General features: G+C 47.9%; 1 protein-coding gene across 1 annotated transcript; it reads left to right on the plus strand.

The window, feature by feature from the left end:
* The first annotated feature begins 3307 nt into the window (after positions 1–3307).
* LOC116987048 (acidic mammalian chitinase-like) lies at positions 3308–16392 on the plus strand. Its single transcript, XM_033042941.1, has 11 exons — positions 3308–3332; positions 3428–3630; positions 5237–5293; positions 7130–7295; positions 8222–8346; positions 9240–9366; positions 10052–10234; positions 11663–11779; positions 12150–12288; positions 12749–13020; positions 16287–16392. The coding sequence occupies exons 2-10, from the start codon at positions 3497–3499 to the stop codon at positions 13009–13011; spliced, it is 1311 nt and encodes a 436-aa protein (XP_032898832.1). The 5' UTR covers positions 3308–3332; positions 3428–3496; the 3' UTR covers positions 13012–13020; positions 16287–16392.
* Positions 16393–21707: the final 5315 nt, after the last annotated feature.

The following is a 21707-nucleotide window of genomic DNA, read 5'->3' on the forward strand; positions in this document are numbered from 1 at the left end:
ACGGCAGCAGTTTTGAAAGCGGAGGGGACAATTCCTTGGGACAATGAGGAGTTGAAGAGATTAGTGAGGTAGGGGCAGAGTACGGGGAGGCAGGACTTCAACAGGGGAGTGGGGAGAGGGTCGAGGGAGCAGGTGGTGGGTTTGGAAGAGCTGATGAGTTTGGAGATTTCAATAGGGGTGACCAGGTCAAACTGGGAGAGGAAGCAGTGTGGAGGAGGGGTAAGGAGGTCTGTGGAGATGTTGAAAGGAGGGGCCGTGGTAGGTGGTGGAGTAGATGCTGGGGAGTCGGGTACAGGGGATAAAGATTGATAGATGGTGCTGATTTTATCAGCGAAAAAGTGGAGGAATGAGTTGCAGAGAACCGGAGTAGAGGTAGGGAGAGTGTTGGCTCGAGGCTTGAGGAGGTTGCCCACTGTGGAGAAGAGGGTTCTGTGGTTTAGGCAGGGATCGGTGAATATGGAGGAGAGGTAGGCAGATTTTGCAGCAATGAGGGCATCTTTGTAGTAAGTGAGGTGGAGTTTGTAAGCTTCAAGGTGGACTGTGAGAGATGATTTCTTTATTAGTCGTTCGAGTTGGCGACCAGTCTGTTTCAGTTTACGAAGTGCAGGTGTGTACCAGGGTGAGGATGTGTTGAAAGTTACGGTTCTTGTTTTGAGGGGGGCCAGAGTGTTGAGGGAGGTAGACAAGGTGGAGTTGAGATGGTTTGTGAGATCATCAGGTGAGATATGGGTTGAGTCCAGTGGGAGAGTGGTGGAGAGCAGGTCAGAGAGATGGAGGGAATCAATGGATTTTAGATTCCGGAAGGTGATTTCTCGGAGGAAGCGGGGGCGAGGTGTTGGAGAAGGGATGGTGAACCGTATAAGCTTATGATCAGAGAGGAGGAAGAGGCAAGGGTGGAGGTCGAGTACCGGTTGATTTATGGAGCAGACCAGATCAAGGATGTGACCTTTGTCATGGGTGGGAAAGGTGACGTGCTGAGAGAGAGAGAAGTTGTCCAGTAAAAAGGCGAATTCAGATGCGAGCTTGCAGGTGGGGGAGTCCATGTGAATATTTAAGTCACCAAGTAGCAGCAGACGTGAGGAGAGGGATGAGGCAAGTGTGAGGAGTTCAGTGAAGTCAGATAGGAAGGAGGGGTTTGGTTTAGGTGGCCGGTAAATGAGGATGACTGTCATGGAGGAAAGGGCTTTGAAGGCGAGGAATTCAAATGATGCTACTGGGGGGAAGGTGAGTTCAGTGATACGAAAATTCTGGTTAAAAATAACAGCGAGGCCACCTCCATGGCGGGAGGGGCGGGGTTTGGAAATGTAATTAAATCCAGGTGGGGATGTTTGATTGAGGGAGAAGAAGACATTGGGTTGTTGCCAGGTCTCAGTGAGCAGAAGGAAGTCCAGAGTGTTGTCAAGGATTAGTTCATGGAGGGCAAGGGCTTTGTTGTTGAGCGACCTGGTGTTGAGGAGGGCAAAGTTGGCATTGTGAGAGGGTGGAGGGATGGGGGCAGGCTGGAGAGATCTGAGGTTGTCCCGGTTGACAGTGCGTGCGGTCAGCTGGGATGGGGGGTGACGCGGTTGAGGGGGGGTAGAGCGTGGTAGTGAGCAGACGGATGGAATGGAACGTCCGTGGTTGAAGCAAACACGCCTGCGCTGAGAGCCTCTGTGGATGTAACGGGGTCGACGCAGAAGTCCAAGCTGTTTAACGACCTGGATGCAGGATGGGATGTGGTTGTTGCAGAAACCAGCCATCTGCAGAGTTGAGTATTTGAGCATGATGGTGAGGGTGCAGAGAGGTGTTCAGCGGTGCAGGTGCAGGTGGAGAGAGTATCCAGCGGTGAGGGAGCAGAGAGGTTGTCCAGCAGAGCGGGTGCAGCGAGGTGTCGAGCAGTGAGGGAGCAAAGAGGTTGACCAGCAATGCAGATGCAGCGAGGTGTCCAGCATTGAGGGAGCAAATAGGTTGTCCAGCAGAGCAGGTGTAGAGGTAGTCCAGTGATGAGGGTGCAGAGGTAGTCCAGTGATGAGGGTGCAGAGAGTATCCAGCAGTGCAGGTGCAGAGAGGTTGTCCAGCAGTGCAGGTGTAGAGATGATCCAGCTGGTGCAGGGAGGTGTCCAGCGTCCAGCGTCGATGGTGCACAGGCACAGGAGGTGCCCAGCATCCAGCGTCCAGCATCGATGGAGAACAGGCACAGGAGGTGTCCAGCGTCGATGGTTCACAGGCACAGGTACAGGCAGGTAGGTAACAGTTAACAGGTAGGTAACAGACGTCGGGGTGGGGGACAGCGGGCGGAGAAGCGGCGAACAGTCAACGCCAGCGTCCTCTCCGGGAAGCGGGCAGGGATTCAAGCGGTTCTGGCGGCTAGCTGTATAGGCGGTGCTGGCTAAATGCCCTACTCCTGCGCCTACTTTCCATGTTTCTACGTTTCTAAGTCATTTCCAATCAAGCTCAGAAACAGTCTTGAGGTGAAAATGAAGGTGAACAATCTGAATGACATTGAACAGGGGACGAGGTATTATTGAAGAGAAAATATTGAAGTCAAGATAAGAACTATTATTTTCCCTTTGTAAATAGCAGGAGGATCATCGTGACTGCCCTTTCTTTCCGATAAAGGGAACGACAAACAGATTGGATTATTGTTCGTGATAAGCTCATTGTATAAAAGAGGCAGCTCAGGTCTAGTCAGCAACAGTAACGGAGTCCACGCCGACCATTGTTCAGCCTTTCACACTATTTCCATGTTATCTCACTTATGCAACGACTCCATACACACGAGGAGCAATTTTACAGAGGGACAATTAACCTTCAATCCCTCACATCTTTGGGATTTGGGAGGAAACCAGAGCTCCTGGAGAAAACCCACTTGGTCACAGGGGGAGGGAGTTAAGAGTGTTATTGTCATATGTACCAGAAACAGAACAATCAATTTATACTAGAATTGTAAGCAAACAGGGTTGATGTACAAATTCCACACACGTTCAACACCCATAGTCAAGATCGAACCTGGGGCTCTGGCGCTGTGAGGCAGCAACTCTACCACTGCTCCACCGTGCCACCCACAAGGTAGATCTTCATAGTTTCCCAACCACTTACATAACAGTGTCATTGTGTAGAGGCCGTAATACAGCCAAGGTTTCATAATTTCATACGGATAGGAGCAGAATTAGGCCATTCGGCCCATCAAGTGCACTCTAGCCACACAATCATGGCTGATCTAATCTTTCCCCCTCAACCCCATCTTCTGTCTTCTCCCCATAACCCCTGACTTATTACGGTTTGTCATAATTCTAACACGCTGCTCTGTTTTCTGTTCCATGCGGTGGTCTTACTGGCCTGCCTGCAACTGGGTGAGGTCTTTGTGCAATTGAAGCCTTGCTTGCTTTGCTTTTGTGTGAGTGCCACAGAGACATTGTCCTGACCACCCTGTCCCTCCCTTGCCCAGGCTCTGCCTACAGGCTGGTGTGTTACTTCACCAACTGGGCGCAGTACAGACCAGGAGAGGGTAAAATACATGGTCCAGAGCGTGGACCCTTGCCTCTGCACGCACATTATCTACGCCTTCGCTGGAATGAAGAGCAATCAGATCGCCACCTACGAATGGAACGACCCAAAACTCTACCAGGAGGTCAACAGCCTGAAGAACAAGTACAGTCGCTGAATAAATACTAACGCCTCTGTCCCACTTTCCCGAGTTACCCACAAATTCTCCCGAGTTTTTCCCGTTGATTCAAACTCGGACAATGTCCGTAGCGAGTCCGTAGAGCCGTAGGTACTCGGGGCATCAGGTAAGTCGGGACGTTTTTTCAGCATGTTGAAAAATGTCCACGAGTAAAAAAAAATAGCCCCGAGTACCTACGGCTGGCATCTCCGAGTTTGAATCAAGGGGAAAACACGGGAGAATTCGGGAGTAACTCGGGAAAGTGGGACAGGGGCTTAACCTTGTTTCTCAAATGCTGGGCATTGTACGCGATGTTTACATTGTCCAGTTTAGTTCATTGTCAACCTGTACTGATACAGTGAAAAGTTTTTGTTGCTTGCTAACCAGTCACTGTATTGGATATTCCCCAAATCCAATATTCCATAACCCATATTCCACAGTTAATTTAGTTTAGTTTATTATTGTCACGTGTACCATGGTACAACAAAAAGCTTTTTGTTGCGTGCTAACTAGTCGGCGGAAAGACTGTACTTGGTTACAATCAGGCCGTCCACACTGTACAGACACAGGATCAAGGGTATAATGTTTAGTGCAAGATAAAGTCCAATGACGTCTGATTAAATATAGTCCGAGGGTCTCCAATGAGGTAGATGGGAGGTCAGGACTGCTCTCTAGTTGGTGAGAGGACGGTTCAGTGGGATAAGGCCACTGTATGGGTTATTTAGACTAAGTACCAAGGTGATGCCTAACTTCTCAGAGACAGCTCGGTGGAGACAAATCGGTGGAGAGGAACCCTGCTGATTTGGGACTGATTTAACCATGAAGCGAAGGGACATCCAGTGTTTAATGAACATTCCATTTCAAACTCTTCAAAATGGTCGATCCAAGTGAACAAGTCGTTTGGAAGCGTATGTGGCAAGAATCCACCTGTTGTACGTACCGGGTGGCACAGTGTCGCAGCGGGTAGAGCCACTGCCTCACCGCGCCAGAGACCTGGGTTTGTTCCTGACCTCGGGCACTGTTTGTGTGGAGTTTGCACGTTCGTCATATGACCGTGAGGGTTTTCTCTGGATTACCGGTTTTCTCCCACATTCCAAAGGGTTTCCAGGTTAATTGGCCTCTACAATTTGCCCCAAGTGCATAGGGAGTGGATGAGAAAGTGGGATGAAATAGTACTGGTGTGAATGGGTGATCGATGGTCAGCGGGGTCTTTGACATGACCCTGTTACACATCCATTTGTTGAAGGTTTTCTCCTCTCATCCACCTCCCCTGTCTGAAAGGTGACTTGGTTTAGGGGGATATTCAGGAGAAAGCTATTGGACAGGCCACCAGAATCATTGTCATAGATTGAGGAAATAGGCCCTTCAGCCCAGAGTGAGACTGGCCCATTGCTTATGAAGCCTTGTTGCATAAACTTGCACCTCATTTTCTGTGACCCCCTTGAGATCCAGACTGAGGCAAATCCCCTCAACTAAACGTAACACCAAAGGGGCGAAAAAAACAGAAGATCCAGAAGTTCCTGAGAAGTTCTGAAAATGTTTTGTTGTTCTAAACATCATTCTTAAACCACATTTTGTCTATTTTTTTTTAAGGAATTCAAACCTCAAGACTCTGCTGTCCGTTGGAGGCTGGAACTTTGGCACTCAGAAGTAAGATGGAAACGTTTACATTAGAATTAGATTAAAAAAAGTTATTTTTCAATTGACTGTGATATGGAATTAATATTGAAAGACACAACGTGTTGGAGTAACTCCTCAGTAACTCAGCCTGAAGAAGGGGCTTGACCCGAATCGTCACCTATCCATGTTCTCCAGAGATGCTGCCTGACCCGCTGATTTACTCCAGCGCTTTGTGTCTTTTCTTTTTGTAAACCAGCACCTGCAGTTCGATGTGCCCGACGTAAACAGTGGGTGTGTTTGGTAATTTTGCCATAAATGCCATGTGCCGTTTCATGCCTTTTTTTGATGGTTTTACCAAGATGCCTTTTTCACGATCGAGTGGCTAAATCAGCCTTTTTTTGCTGTTTTGCTAAAAGGTCATGCTATTTTGTCTAGTTGTACCATGATTACAATGACATTTTCTATATTAACACGTTAATATTAATGTTATTATTCAAGTGTTAACATAGTATAAATTACAAGAAGATTTTCACCACCGGGATGAAACTGGGGGCGCCACTGTCAGTCATTCATTCATTCGTGCCGCTGCCCGCTGGTTCAGTCTTCCCCAACACCTATTCATTGCTTCCAATTTTGCAAACTTCCCACAAGCTACCACTTCCCTTGAGAAAGGTGGTAAGACGTTAGTGAATAACTTGCAGGTTTTCCACAAAGTAACTGACGATATTCGTAAAGTTCCTGGCGATGTAGGTAAAGACATATAAGGAAATTATGAGAGAGTGATTTTAGCTAACAAAGATCATGAGGAAATACAAAACATAGCTAAAGTTCTCAAAGGTAATTGTAATGCACAAGATATCGACATGAATACAGAGTCTGTAGCTTGTTTCTGGTATGCACCAGTGACCTCAGCTGGGGTACAAATAAGTTTTTCACAACTGAAGAATATTCTGTCTGACAGACGGCATAGTTTAACACCAGATAATTTGAAAAATGCTAGTAACCAGGCAACTTTGGTCATTTAATATACTATAACTTTATATTTTCATTTTTAACCATATTTTGGGGGTGGAAATACATGCCTTTTTATGTCAATAAATGCCTTTGTAGTTTTATTATGCCTTTTTGCCTGCCTATTTCAGAGTTTTTTAGTGCCTAAACATCCTGTAATGATATACACAGAGATAAATATCGAGGGGATAATTTTACAGTGAACTGTTTCAGGAGTATTATTAAACAGAGCAGTTTGCAAATTGTAATTTGAACAATATAGGATATTGTTTGCCAAAAAGTAAAATAACATAATTTTCCGAAAGAATCCTTTCAATAGTGTGTGGCACAGCGGTAGAGTTGCTGCCTTATTGCGCTTACAGCACCAGAGACCCAGGTTCGATCCTGACTACGGGTGCTGTCTGTACGGAGTTTGTACGTTCTCCCTGTGACCTCCTGGGTTTTCTCAGAGATCTTCAGTTTGTTCCCACACTCCAAAGACATACAAATTTGTAGGTTAATTGGCTTGTTATAAATGTAAATTGTCCCTTGTGTGTGTGTAGGATAGTGTTAGTGAGCGGAGATCGCTGGTCGGTGCAGACTGGGGGGGGCCGAAGGGCATGTTTCCACGCCGTATCTCTGAACTAAACGTCATTTTCAGAAATAATAATTTCACATGAAACTTCGGATAATAGCAGGAGAAAGGAGTAATTTTTTAACCACGAACATTTAATGAAGGCGAAGGTGAATCTGTACATGATAGGATATAACAGCAGATTCACTGCGTCACTGAGTACAGCGGCCGTCACTACAGTTCCTTGTGTCTCCGGCACATTTAATTTCTAACTCCTCTCCCCACATTCATCCCTCCTGCAGATTCACCGCGATGGTCGCCTCATCAGGAACTCGGCAAATCTTCATCAAGTCAGTCATCGCCTTCCTGAGAGGATACGGCTTTGACGGTCTGGACATCGACTGGGAATATCCTGGATCTCGAGGAAGTCCTCCCGTTGACAAGCATCTCTACACTATCCTGGCTCAGGTTCGGTCAAGTACATCTCACTATGAGTTTCTTTAAAATAAATGGGCCAAACGCAGGCCAAACCTATCCTTTATCTCCGCAGATGCTGCCTGACCCGCTGAGTTCTCCAGCACTCTGTGAAACGTCACCTATCCATGTTCTCCACAGATGCTGCCTGACCTGCTGAGTTACTCCAGCACTCTGTGAAACGTCACCTATCCATGTTCTCCACAGATGCTGCCTGACCCGCTGAGTTACTCCAGCACTTTGTGGGACTAGTGTAGATGGGACATATTGGTCGGTGTGGGCAGGTTGGGCTCCACGCAGCATAACTCTATGACTTGAAAATGTATCCAATAAATGTAACCTTATTGTCAAGATCACCAAGGACAGATTTTCACAAAGGATTTTAAGAATTCAGAATTTAAGAATTTAATAAAGTTTAATAAAGTTTGAACCAAGCACCATTTTGAGTGGGGATTAAAAGGTTTCTTCCCCACTCTTGGTTGACACGGTGGCGCAGCGGTAGAGTTGCTGCCCCACAGCGCCAGAGACGCGTGATCGATCCTGACCATGGATGCTGTCTGTACGGAGTTTGTACGTTCTCCCTGTGACCTCAGGTGCTCTTGATTCCTCCCACACTCCAAATATGTGTGGGTTTGTAGGTTAATTGGCTTCAGTAAATTGTCCCAAGTATGTAGGATATAACTAGAGTGAAAGGGTAATCGCTGATCGGCATGGACTCGATGGGCCGATGGGCCTGTTTCCAAGCTGCATCTCTAAACCAAACTGAACTAAAATTGAAATTGACACAAAGTGTTGGAGTGACTCAGCGGGTCAGGCAGCATCTCTGAGGAAAAAGGATAGGCGATGTTTCTGGTCAGGACCCTTCCTAAGACTAGACTTGACCTCTTGCTAAAGGAGCCCTCGATCTCTCTGACCCACAGGAGCTGATGGCTGCCTTCGAGGCCGAAGGGAAAAGCGCAGGAAAGCCACGACTGCTGCTCTCGGCTTCCGTTGCTGGTGGGAAGAGCAACATCGATACTGGCTACGAGGTTCCTCAGCTCAGCAAGTGAGTGTCCTTCCACATACAAAGAAACCCAACTTTTCCTGTGGGCGTTTAGCGAGTTTGACGTCGTATTTGAACTAGTTTTTCATGGCTCCACAATTTCAATGGTGGGAGCTTCCAGCACAGTGATTGAGATCCATCCACAACCCTAAAGCATTCAATGCCTTCATCAGTCGGGGCATTGAGTGTGAGAGTCAAGAAGCCAACTTGCAGCTCTGTAGGTCTTTAGCCAGGAGGCATTTAGAGCATTGCGTGCAGGTCTGGTCGTCTCCATTACAGGAAGCATGTGGAGGCTTTAGAGACGGTTCAGAGGAGAGTTACCAGAGCGCTGCCTGGATTAGAGGGGATTAGCTACAGGGAGAGGTTCGACAAACTTGCATTGTTTCCTCTGGAACGTCAGAGGTTGAGGAGAGACTTGATAGAAATTTATAAAATCATTAGAGGCATAGATAGTGTAGACAGTCAGAACCTGCTGAGGTGGTGGTTGAAACAGATATCTTAGTGGCATTTAAAAGACCTTTAGATAGGCACATGATCATGCCAGGCATGGAGGGATGTTGGTGATGTGCAGGTAGATAAGTGATGGACTTGGCATCATGTTCAAGTTTAAAGGAGATGTGCATGTTTTTTTTTACAGAGATAGTGGTGGGTGCCTGGAACGTGCTGCCAGGGGTGGTGGTGGAGGCAGATGCGATAGTGGTGTTTAAGTGGCTTGTAGATATACAAGGAATGGAGGGATATGGATCACGTGTAGACAGAGGAGATGAGTTTATCTTGCCGTCATGTTTGGCACGGACATTGTGGGCAGAAGGGCCTGTTCCTGTGTTGTACTGTTCTGCATTCTGATGTTAATTTGGTGCATGGAGTATCAGGGTGACCCGTCTCCTCTCTTGCAGGGTAATTGACTTCTTCAACGTGATGACCTACGATTTCTATGGTCCCTGGAGCCACGTTACTGGAGAGAACAGCCCCCTCTATCCCCTGCCTAATAACCAGGATTCCACCAACCTCTACTTCAATGTGGTAAGTGCTCAAGAAAAATAAATCCTGCTCAACTTTTTCAATTCCTCTCTCGAATTAATAAACCCATTTTGCCAAGTCCATATAAGTGTTCCATACACCATGGAGAGCAGACTGTGGAGTTGCACCACAACTAGGTTTGGTAACAGCTCTGAGCCCAAGACCACAAGAAATTGCAGAGAGTTGTGGATGGAGCCCAGTCCATCACACAGACCACACTCCCCACCATTAACTCCATCTACACTTCACGCTTCCTCAGAAAAGCAGCCAATAGAACAAAGACTTGTCCCACCCGTCATTTCTCCTTCACCCTGGTCCTGTCTAGCAAAGGTACAGAAGCTTGAAAGCGCGCACCACCAGACTCAGGAACAGCTCCTTCCCCTCTGCTATCAGGCTTCTGAACGGTCCTTCCATAAGCTAGGGTACTGTCCGATTCACCTCTACCCCATTGCGGACATTGGACTTTGTCTCTGGAACTGATGCGCTACGATGCTGAGAACTATATTCTTCACTCTGTATCTTCCCCTTTGTTCTACCTATTGTACCCGAGTTTGATTTGATTGTATTTATGTACGGTATTATCTGATTTGTTTGGAGACTTTTCACTGTGCCTCGGTACACGTGACAATAATAAACCTAAACGTAAACATGAGCCTAAAGTCCTTTGATGCCAACTGTGTCCCTGCAGGAATACGCCATGAACTACTGGAAGGGCAAGGGGGCTCCAGTGGAGAAGTTGAATGTGGGCTTCCCCACCTACGGACACACATTCAGACTGACCTCGTCCAGCACGGCCGTGGGTGCCCCAGCAGGAGGCGCTGGTCCAGCCGGCAAATACACCCGCACAGCCGGCTTCCTGGCCTACTATGAGGTACTGTACCTACCGACCAATCCAACCGCATGGCTCTTTACTCAATGTTATCTTCCAATCCAATACTGAATAACCACACACAACATAGATGGACACAAGGTGCTGGAACCTGAGGAAGGATCTCCACCCGAAACATCGCACACCCACGTTCTCCGTTCCCCTCCTCTCAAGAGATCCCCATTTCCCTTCTATCCTCCCCTTCCTCTTTGCCCTCCCCACTATCTCCTTCTCTCCACATCCCTCCCTCCGGCTTTATATCTCTCTCCTCCACTTTCTGGACATATCGCTCTTTCCTCTCTTTATATATCTTTCTCCTCTTTCTTTTTTTCTCTTTCATGTATTTCTCCTCAACATCTCTCTCTACTCTTTCTTCCTATTTGCACATCTCTCTTCCCCTCTCCTCTCAGTATCTGACACTATTTTGTCTCCTGTTCCCCTCCAGCCGTTGTCACTATTTCCACCCACCACCCTTGGAGTCAAATGGTTACCCCTCAGATTCAATAGACAATAGGTGCAGGAGTAGGGAATTGAAGAATACAGTTGAACAGAGGGATCTGGGAATAACCGTGCATAGTTCCTTGAAGGTGGAATCTCATATAGATAGGGTGGTAAAGAAAGCTTGTGGTATGCTAGCCTTTATAAATCAGAGCATTGAGTATAGAAGCTGGGATGTAATGTTAAAATTGTACAAGGCATTGGTGAGACCAAATCTGGAGTATGGTGTACAATTTTGGTCGCCCAATTATAGGAAGGATGTCAACAAAATAGAGTGAGTACAGAGGAGATTTACTAGAATGTTGCCTGGGTTTCAACAACTAAGTTACAGAGATAGGCTGAATAAGTTGGGTCTTTATTCTCTGGAGCGCAGAGGGTTAAGGGGGGACTTGATAGAGGTCTTTAAAATAATGAGAGGGATAGACAGAGTTGATGTGATCAAGCTTTTCCCTTTGAGAATAGGGAAGATTCAAACAAGAGGACATGACTTCAGAATTAAGGGACAGAAGTTTAGGGGTAACATGAGGGGGAACTTCTTTACTCCGAGAGTGGTAGCGGTGTGGAATGAGCTTCCAGTGGAAGTGGTGGCGGCAGGTTCGTTGGTATCATTTAAGAATAAATTGGATAGGCATATGGATGAGAAGGGAATGGAGGGTTATGGTATGAGTGCAGGCAGGTGGGACTAAGGGAAAAAAAATTGTTCGGCGCGGACTTGTAGGGCCGAGATGGCCTGTTTCCGTGCTGTAATTGTTATATGGAGTAGGCCATTCGGCCCTTCAAGCCAGCACCATTCCTATTAAATCTTTCTCCCTCACCTTATGTCCTCTGGTTCTCGATTCGCCGACTCTGCGTTTGTGTTTACCTGATCTGTTCCTCTCATGATTTTTTTCCACCTCGACAAGATTGGTCCCTAACATCTCCATCTCTGGACAGATCTGCGGGTTCCTGAACGGTGCCACCAGCGAATGGAACGCCCCACAAGACACCCCGTACGCCTTCAAGAATGGAATATGGGTCGGCTATGACAACGTCAAGAGCTTCGGAGACAAGGTACATCTGACCATCGAAGTTCCACCATTTCCGCGTGAACCATCGTGGTCTCGTTTATCTCAATATCTACTGCAGAGTTTCCAATAGTGAGCTCCAGAATTATCCTTCAAAATCCTTAGAATCTTTTGTCGTTACATTGTGCATAAAATTTCCAGCTCACCATAAATTCATGGTGTTCACGTGTCATGGGTTATGGGGAGAAGGCAGGAGAATGGGGTTAGGATTCACATCGGGGAAACTTGGAATTTCTGTTTTTATTTCCCAAACCGTGCTGTGATGAATCCCGATAGAAAGCTTTCTACAGCGCATTGTAGACGCCATTATTGACTGAGGGGTGCTGGTGTAAAGTTGTGAACTGTGTGTCTTCCAGGTTGAGTGGCTGAAGAAGAACAACTTTGGAGGAGCTATGGTCTGGGATCTGGCTCTGGATGACTTCTCTGGTGCCTTCTGTCACCAGGGACCCTACCCCCTCATCAACAGTCTGCACTCTGGCCTTGGCATCTCTGGAGGTAATGGAGATGTGCGGGACAAGTCCTTCACACAGAGGGTGGTGGGTGCCTGGAACACGCTACCAGGGGTGGTGGTGGAGGCAGATAGTGGTGGGACTAGGTATGATAGCTACGTTTTCCTACACAGAGGGTGGTGGGTATAGGGAACAAGCAACTGAGTTATTCCAGCACATTGTGTCTCTTTTTATAGACCAGCATCTGGGGTAGATGGGAGGTCAGGACCGCTCAGGAGTTGGTGAGAGGGGGGGGTTCAGTGGCATAATCCCATTGACTGGGATATTCACACTTTGTAGACCTGCATCCACAGTTCCTTGATATTATGGGGAGAAGGCAGGAGAATGGGGTTGAGAGGGAGGGATAGATCAACCATGATTGAATAGTGGAGTAAACCCAATGGGCTAAATCGCCTAATTCTCCTATGAATTTAGGAGAACTTATAACAAACTGTGTTTCTTTGCAGCTTGCGTCCCATCCAAGACCACATTGAAGCCGGCGGTTCCACCTACTGATGCTCCTAGTGGTGGTGGAGGCGGTGGCAGCAGCGGTGGTGGAGGCAGTGGCGGTGGAGGCAGTGGCTTCTGTAAGGGCAAAGCGAACGGTACCTTCCCCGATCCCAAGGACAAGAACAAGTTCTACCAGTGCGCCAATGGTCGGACCTACCTGCAGAGCTGTGCCACTGGATTAGTCTTCGATTTATCCTGTAAATGTTGCAACTGGCCTTAATGGCAGAAGGTGAGTGCCTGCCGACCTCACACTCTATACTAGGCATCGGGTCATACAGTTCAGAACCAGCCCTTCAGCCCAACAAGTCCATACTGACCCTACTTGACCCTAATGCTCGTAGGGTAAGAAACACAAGAGTAGTATGTGACTGGCCGTCCTAAACATTAATTGGTCATAGTATTTTCACCTCTAGTCTTTAGAGATACAGCGCGAAAACAGGCCCTTCGCCCCATCGAGTCCACGCCGACGAGCGATCACCCTGTACACTAGCACTATCCTACACACTGGGGAAAGTTTACAATTTACAGAAGCCAATTAACCGACAAACCTGTACGATTTTGGAATGTGGGAGGAAACCGGAGCACCCGGAGAAAACCCACGCAGTCACAGCGAGAACGTGCAAACTCTATACCGACAGCACCTCTGGGGTCAATATTCTCTGGGGTGGAACCCTCTCCAAGAGAGACGTGAAGCTCACCGTTTGACCAGTTTTTACAAAATGTTAAATGGTCAGCTCGACATAGATCACAAGACCTACACCAAACCCAAACCAATTAGGAGCAGACGAGGGCATTCGATCCAATTTGTGATCCCAGCTACAAAGACAGATGTGTTGGTACAGCAATTCGTTCTTCCCCCGCACAATTAAATCATGGAATAATCTCCACCCTACTATAATTACCCAACCAGATGCAACTACATTTAAAGTAGCTCTTTCTTCCCAATAACCCTTTCTGGCTTAAGACCTCCCTCCCCAACCTCCAGTTTAAATTCCATTTGGAATATTTTGGAGGACCAAGAAACCAAGAAACCCGAGGTCAGGATGGAACCCGGGTCTTTGGCGCTGTGATGTAAGCGGTATGTCTACCACCGCACCACCGTGCCACCTCGTCTCTGGGTGAAGATTGTGGTGGTGGGGGTGGGCAAGGGAACCAACAGGCCAGGAAACAGGCGACCATCCCAGTAAATGCTCCAGAGAATGTAGCTGTGCAGCGGGTAGAGCCGCTGCCTCACAGCTCCAGGGTCACGGGTTCAATCCTGACTGCTGGAGCTGTCTGTGTGTGTAGTTAGGAAAAATGTAGGTGCGGGAGTAGGCTATCCGACCCACACACACACACTCACGCTCACCCACTGACACACACGCTCACCCACACACACACACTCACACACACACACACACACACACACACACCCTCTCACACACACACACACACCCTCTCACACACACCCTCACACACACACACCCTCACCCACACCCTCACGCACACACCCTCACCCACACCCTCACACACTCACCCACACACCCTCACCCACACCCTCACACCCTCACACACCCTCACCCACACCCTCCACGCACTCCACCCTCCCCCCCCCCCTCACACCCACACACAACACCCTTCCACCCTCACCCACAACACCCGCACCCACCCCTCACAACACTACCCGCACCCACACCACCCCCACACCCACCCACCTGACCCGCACCAAGCACACACACACACCCACACGCACACCCACACACCCACCCACACACACACCCTCACACCCACACACACCCACCACACCCTCACACACACCCACACACACACCCTCACACCCACACACACCCTCACACCCACACACACACCCACACACACACACACACACACACACACACACCCACACACACACACACCCACACACACACACACACACACACCCACACCCAACCACCACGAGGCCGGGATGGCCACCACCAGGAGCAGCAACAACACCCACCGCCTCCCCGGCCAAACCCAGGCCCGGAGTCGGACACCGAACCCGACTCTCCCCGGACGGGCGGGGCCGGGACAGAGTCGCTGTCGTCGACCCTCACCCCCCCCCCCCCCCCCCCCCGGCCACAGATCTATGCTGCTGCCGCCGACGCCTGTCTCTATCTACGGGCCTCCGCCGACCCGACCCTCGCCTCGCCTCGTCTCCCCACCGGTCACCGGCCGGAGCCGACACTCACCTCACCAGAGGCCCAGGCGCAGCACGAGGCCCACAACCAACCGCCACGTGGCGGGCAGCACGTGGTCTGTCCCTGCTGGGTCCTAGTGGGTCCTAGTGCCCCTCCCTCCTCCCCTCCACAGGGAACACCCATCAGTAGTAATGACTCTGCTGGGTCCTAGTGCCCCTCTCCCTCTTACTTCCTCCTTCCTCCTTCCTCCTTCCTCCTTCCTCCTTCCTCCTTCCTCCTTCCTCCTTCCTCCTTCCTCCTTCCTCCTTCCTCCTTCCTCCTTCCCTCTATAGGGAAGATCCATCAGTAGTGATGACTCTGCTGGGTCCTAGTGCCCCCATCCCCTCTAAAGGGAAGATCTATCAGTAGTGATGTCTCTGCTGGGTCCTAGTGCCCCCCCCCCCTCCTCCTCTCACCCCACCCACACTCCTATAGGAAAGACCCATCAAGTAGTGATGACTCTGCTGGGTCTTAATGCACCACCCCCCCATCTCCCCTATAGGGAAGACAAATCAGTAGTGATTGAAAACCCATCAGTAGTGAAGGGTCTTCCCCTTCCCCCTCTTTTAATCAGGTTACCCCGACCACACACCCGCTCGTTAAAATTCCCCATTATTTTGGTGTTTTGTTTACAGGGGTGCCCTCCGGCAGCACTGCACCCCTGGCCCTAAGAGCTATATCCAACTCTCTCTTGAAAGCATCCGGTGAACTGGCCTCCACTGCCTTCTGTGGCAGAGAATTCCACAGATTCACAACTCTCTGGGTGACGGAGTTTGCACATTCTCCCCATGACCGCGTGGGTTTTTCTCCAGGAGCTCCGGTTTCCTCCCACATCCCAAAGTCGCGCAGGGTTTGTAGGTTGACAGGCCCTCTGTAAATTGCTCCTCGTGTGTAGGTGAGGGTTGGAATCTGGGGAGAACTGATGGGAATGTTGGGGAAAATGAGTGAGGGTCAGGTCTGCACTGAACGGGGTGTCTCCCTGCTGTGTAGCCCCATCACACTTTGGACTATCTCTGATCGGACTTTACTGGGCTTTACCTCGCACTGAACGTTAACCCCTTCATCCTGTATCTGTACACTGTAGGCGGCTCGACTGTAATCATGTGTAGTCTTTCCACTGACAGGACAGCACGCACACAAAAAAAACCTTTCACTGCACCTCGTTACACGTGACAATAATAAACTAAACTAAACTAGAAACTTTAAAAATAAAGACGTACTTTAGATATTGTTTTTGATGTGATGTGTAGACATCCTTCCTGGTTGTGAGAAATCTAAGATGATCTTTCTGTTGCAGATTGCGCTCGACAAACAACTGGGAACTTCCACCACCGACCGATTGTCCATCACAAAGATAATTGTTGCTGTTAAAACAATAAAATAAAGTCATAATTTCAAGCATATAACAGCGTACTTTGTGTCTGTTTATGTGCATCAGTTCCAGGAGCAGAATTAGGCCATTTGCCCCATCAAGTCTACTCCGCCGTTCAATCATGGCTGATCTGTCTCTCCCTCTCAACCCCATTCTCCTGCCTTCTCCCCATAACCTCTGACACCCGTACTAATCAAGAATCTGTCAATCTCCACTTTAAAAATACCCAATGACTTGGCCTCCACGGCCGTCTGTGGCAATGAATTCCAAAGATTCACCACCGTCTGACTAAGGAAATTCCACCTCATCTCCTTCCTAACGGTACTTCCTTTTATTCTGCCCTCTGGTCCTGGACTCCGTAAATAATGGAAACATCCTCTCCATATCCACTCTGTCCAGGCCTTTCACTATTCGGTAAGTTTCAATGAGGTCCTCCTCTCATCCTTCAAAATTCCCCTCATCCTGATAAACAGTTTATCAATTAAAGTCAGCAATTTCAGTTGCTATGAATTGACTTGAATAAATGTTATTAGCCAAGTATGTATACATACAAGAATTTGCCTTGTTGCTTTGCTCACAAGTTACAACACGATATACAGTTAACAATTAAGAATGAAACGTTACAATTTAGCCAGGTGAAGAATGACATAAAATACCAGCGCATAAGGAGGCTACAGACTTCTGGTTGTTGAGTAGAGGTACTGCTCATGGAAAAAAAGCTGTTTTTATGTCTGGTTGTGGAGGCTTTGACAGTCCAGAGTCGCCTTCCAGAGGGAAGGAACACATCAGTATGAATGTCACAATCACATATAGTTATTACCTTTCAAGCTTTGGACCATCTTGTTTTCAGAGAGACACAGACCCTTTGTGTCCATGCCATCCATCAGCCATCCATTTACACTAATCCTACACTAATCTAATCCAACGTTATTCTCTCTATATGGTTTTCAATTTCTCCCAGATTCCACCATTCACCTGCGGACAGGTTAAACTAATCTCCTCTGCCTGCACGTGATTCGTATCCCTCCATTCCCTACATATCTATGTTCCAATATAAAAGCCTCTTAAACACCACTATCGTATCTGCCTCCACCACCACCTCTGGCTGCGCGTTCCAGGCACCCACCACCCTCTGTGTGGAAAAAAAACTTGCCCTGCACATCTCATTTAAACTTTGCCCCTCTCACCTTAAAGCTGTGCCCTCTAGTTCTTTACATTCCCACCCTGGGAAAATAGTTCTGATGATCTACTCGAACTGTCTGTCTGACGTCCTCTAGTAATTGGTATTTCTCTTCTGGTGAAAAGGGTCTGGCCCTTGTCACGGGGAGAGCGTGCAAACACTGTATAGGCAGCACCCATAGTCAGGATCGAACCCGGGTCTCTGGCGCTGTGAAGCAGCAACTCTACAGCTATGCTACCACTGTGTCACCCCAATACAAACTGGTATCAAGCAAACATTGTCATTCACAGTGGTGCCCAGACTTGTCTCTGTGTGGTTGCTAGTCAGCCGCCGTTAATTACTAACGAGATTGTGGTCATCAAAGATGTTCCAACAGTTGACAACGTGTCCCACACATCCTCGTTGTGGTTCCAGCGTGTCACAGAAACTTAGAAACATAGAAAATTGGTGGAGGAGTAGGCCATTTGGCCCTTCGAGCCAGCACCGCCATCCAATATGATCATGGCTGATCATCCAAAATCAGTACCCCATTCCTGCTTTTTGCTCATATCCCTTGATTCCGTTAGCACTAAGAGCTAAATCTAACTCTCTCTTGAAAACATCCAGTGAATTGGCCTCCACTGCCTTCTGTGGCAGAGAATTCCACAGATTCACAACTCTCTGGGTGATTTTTTTTTTCCCTCATCTCAGTCCTAAATGGCCAAACCTCTTATTCTTAAACTGTGACCCTGGTTCTGAACTCCCTTTCGGAAGCCTTTGATGAAGTGCCACACGTGAGGCTGCTAAGGAAGACGAGTGCCCACGGTATTAAAGGGATACAAAAATAGGTGGAAGGGCAGAGTCTCTACAGGAGGACTTGGACAGGTTGCGAGAGTGAGCAGAGAGAGGAGGACCTCACTGAAACATACAGAATAGTGAAAGTCTTGGATAGAGTGGATGTGGAGAGGATGTATCCACTGGTGGGAAAGTCTAGGACTAGAGGTCACAGCCTCAGAATTAAAGGACGTTCTTTTAGGAAGGAGATGATGCTGTGATAGGGTGAATGCATGGTCAAGGGACAGTAGCAATAGACAGGTCAGGGGCAGGTCAGCACAACCACCCCATAATGTCTGTCATTATAAACGTGACACACTTAGGTCAACACCAAATTTAGGAACAGCATTTTATTTTGTAGTCACTGAAATCATCATGCTCCTGTCCCTTGGAAGGGCTTGTGTTGAATCAGTGGGAGGTTTCACTGCACTGCCAGCTTGGTGTTTAGTTTACACGGCACGTTATTAACCAGCCAAGCGCAGGAATATTTCCCAGCATCTTCCTCTTCCAGCCCCATCAGGACCAACGAGGCGTCCCGTGTCTCAACCACGTTTGTTTTCATGAACTTCCTGCGTCCGGGTGACCCTGGATATTGCGGACCATTCCTGTCAGTAAACACAGCGATCGTATCTTTTCCTTTCGTCCACAGCGCCACAAATTTATCGGCTCCGCCGTCTTCTTTGGGCATTTTGCAGGACAGCTGAGCAGAACCACCCTTACTGGCCGTCACCTCCGTCCATCTCATCTCATCCGGAGCGAGGTTAACAGCGCAATGTGGAGTTGGATTTTCGTTGATTTGCCGAGGGGCCTGTGCGTTCCACCCGGGCAAATTTGCTTCCTCTCCCCATTCTCTGGAGATCGGACCTGTTCCAGTTGCGGAGACTTGCCACACCATCTCCACAAGGACCATGAATCCTATCCATCTCTGCAGTCCCATGGTCCTGTGGGTGAAACAATGGGTCACCTTATTGCAACTCAGTAGGATTCATGATGACATTCCCTGAACCTGCCCAGAGTTGGGGAATCGAGAACCAGAGGACATCGGTTTAAGGCGAGGGGGGGAAAGATTTAATAGGGAAACTGAGGGGTGACTTTTACACAAAGGGTAGAGGGTGTTTGGAACGAGCTGCCAGAAGAGGCAGTTGAGGCAGGTACTATCACAATGATTAAGAAACAGTTACACAGGTACTTTGATAGGACAGGATTAGAGGGGTAAGGGCCAAAAGCAGGCAGGTGGGTCTAGTTTTGATGGGACACGTTGGTGGGCGCGGGTAAGTTGGGCCGAAGGTCTCGCTGTGACGCTATGACTCCATCACTTGTCCCACCCCGGTCATTCCTCCTTCTCCCTGGTCCTGTCTAGCAGAAGGTACAGAAGCTTGAAAGCACGCACCACCAGACTCAGGAACAGCTTCTTCCCCTCTGCTATCAGGCTTCTGAACTGGGGGAACAGTGAACAGAGACAATCCCACCCCCATCACTCACAGACACTTGAAGTAGGTATGTTGCAAAGCCTACCTGAAGCGTCGTTGAAGATCTGCTGCTGAGGGTGTGCGCGATTTTGGCGCCGTTTAGAGGGGGCGGGTTTAAAACGCGATTTTCTCTAAGCTGTTCCAATCGAAAATGTTCAGCCTAGTTAATTATTAACGAAAAATCGCTGGAAGACCCCGTCGCAAAAGCTATTATTAGGTTTAAAGGCCTTGAATAATAGTTATAGTAGTTTAAAAATCAATCTCTAAACCCGCGACCGCCAGCAACCGCAGGGTCTCATAAAGCAAATAGCAGAAGTTAGGTTGTATATTTTTACATTAAAAAGGGCTTCTAAAGATCCCTTTATACAAAGTTTAATATTGCGAGTAGCTCAATTTGGGCCCATTATATCGCGCAGTGTTTTTCTCAGCATTTGGGGCACAAATCTACCGCAATGTGACGTTCTAAACCAGCGCGTTCCACAGGGACCCACTGGAAAGCTGATTTAAATGGGCATTTATTTACAGCAATTAAACACTAAATTCCTTCCATTTGGCCTATAAATTAATGTAAATGAGATTTAAAAATCATGTTTTATTGTGAATTATTTGTGAATATTATTTGGACATTTAGGCTATTTAAAAATGTTAATCATTTATTAAGAAATGGATAGATGTTTAGATCTAGTAATTGAAGTCTGAAATTAGCTACAATTAGGTAACTAACTAATTATATGCTTTAATTTCAGGTCATCCAAGTAAGATTATTTTATATTTGTTTCAGAATGCTTCAATCTATGATAACTGAAAATTTCATTCAGTTCTTTTAATTTTTAAGAAAGTTATGGGCTTTTGACTGTTCACGATCACAGCTTTTTTGTTATGTCCATAGAAAATCAATAGGGAACAAGATGCTCATTTCCCAGTATGAAAATGGCCATAACTTTTTAAATACTTGAGATATGAAAGTGAATTAGGTGTCAAATTAAACTTATTTTTATGCTTTATCTGATGGGATAAATTACAGACTTGATTTTTAAAATCTCAAAATTTTGTAACATTGCTACTTGAAGGATCCACAGGGTTGGTTACCAGCTCCGGAGTCTCCACACAGGGTGACGGGGTCGGTCTTGTTCACATCTCCTGCCATCGCTCGCTCCTTTTATACCGACTCCCGGCTTCTCCTGACCCTCATTGTCTGCCCTCACGTACATTCAACCAATCACTGCCTCCCACGGAGCATTGGCCGGAGTCAGCCGCGACCTCTCCACCCTCTGCCAAACGTGTCGTTGCATCAGCCGTTAACGTTTAACAAGAACAACGTCATCCCTGCTGCCAGCGGCCAACCAGGCGCCCCACACATAGCGCCGTAAGCCAACAACACTACCGCTGCGCCACTGTGCTGCCCTTGCATTGGCCTCTTGCACAAGTTATAAAAGCATGAGATCCAGATAGGGTAGACAGTCAGAACCAATGTTCCATGGTGAAAATGCCAAGGACTAGAGGGCAACTCGTCAGGGTGAAAAAGGAAACAATTTACGATGTGCGGGGCATGTCTTTTTGGTGGGTGCCTGAAACACGCTGCTGTGGGTGGTTGAAGCAGATACAATAGTTTGGTGGCTTTATCTAAAAAATCTCATGGATATACAGCAAATGGAGGATTATGGTTCACATGCAGGCAGAGGAGATTTGTTTAACTTGGCAGCATGTTCAGCACGAATCTTGTGGGCCGAAGGGCCTGTTCCTGTGCTGTTCCATGTTCTATGTTACATCATCTTCTCAATCACATCTTGAGAAGAACATTTTCCAGAGGTGCCCTGGTACCACCAGTGTGACATTCATTGTATCTGCTGCAGTCAATGAGTGTGTTGTGTAGACAGCCAGAGG

The sequence above is a fragment of the Amblyraja radiata genome, chromosome 24 (assembly GCF_010909765.2).
Source record: "Amblyraja radiata isolate CabotCenter1 chromosome 24, sAmbRad1.1.pri, whole genome shotgun sequence".
NCBI lineage: Eukaryota > Metazoa > Chordata > Chondrichthyes > Rajiformes > Rajidae > Amblyraja > Amblyraja radiata.

Bases quoted from the DNA above. Each gene is read 5' to 3' on its own strand.
- LOC116987048 (XM_033042941.1), top strand. From the start codon at position 3,497: ATGGTCCAGAGCGTGGACCCTTGCCTCTGCACGCACATTATCTACGCC. The intron at 3,631-5,236 runs GTACAGTCGCTG...TTTTTTTTTAAG, and splicing joins GTCAACAGCCTGAAGAACAA to GAATTCAAACCTCAAGACTC. The intron at 12,289-12,748 runs GTAATGGAGATG...GTTTCTTTGCAG, and splicing joins TGGCCTTGGCATCTCTGGAG to CTTGCGTCCCATCCAAGACC.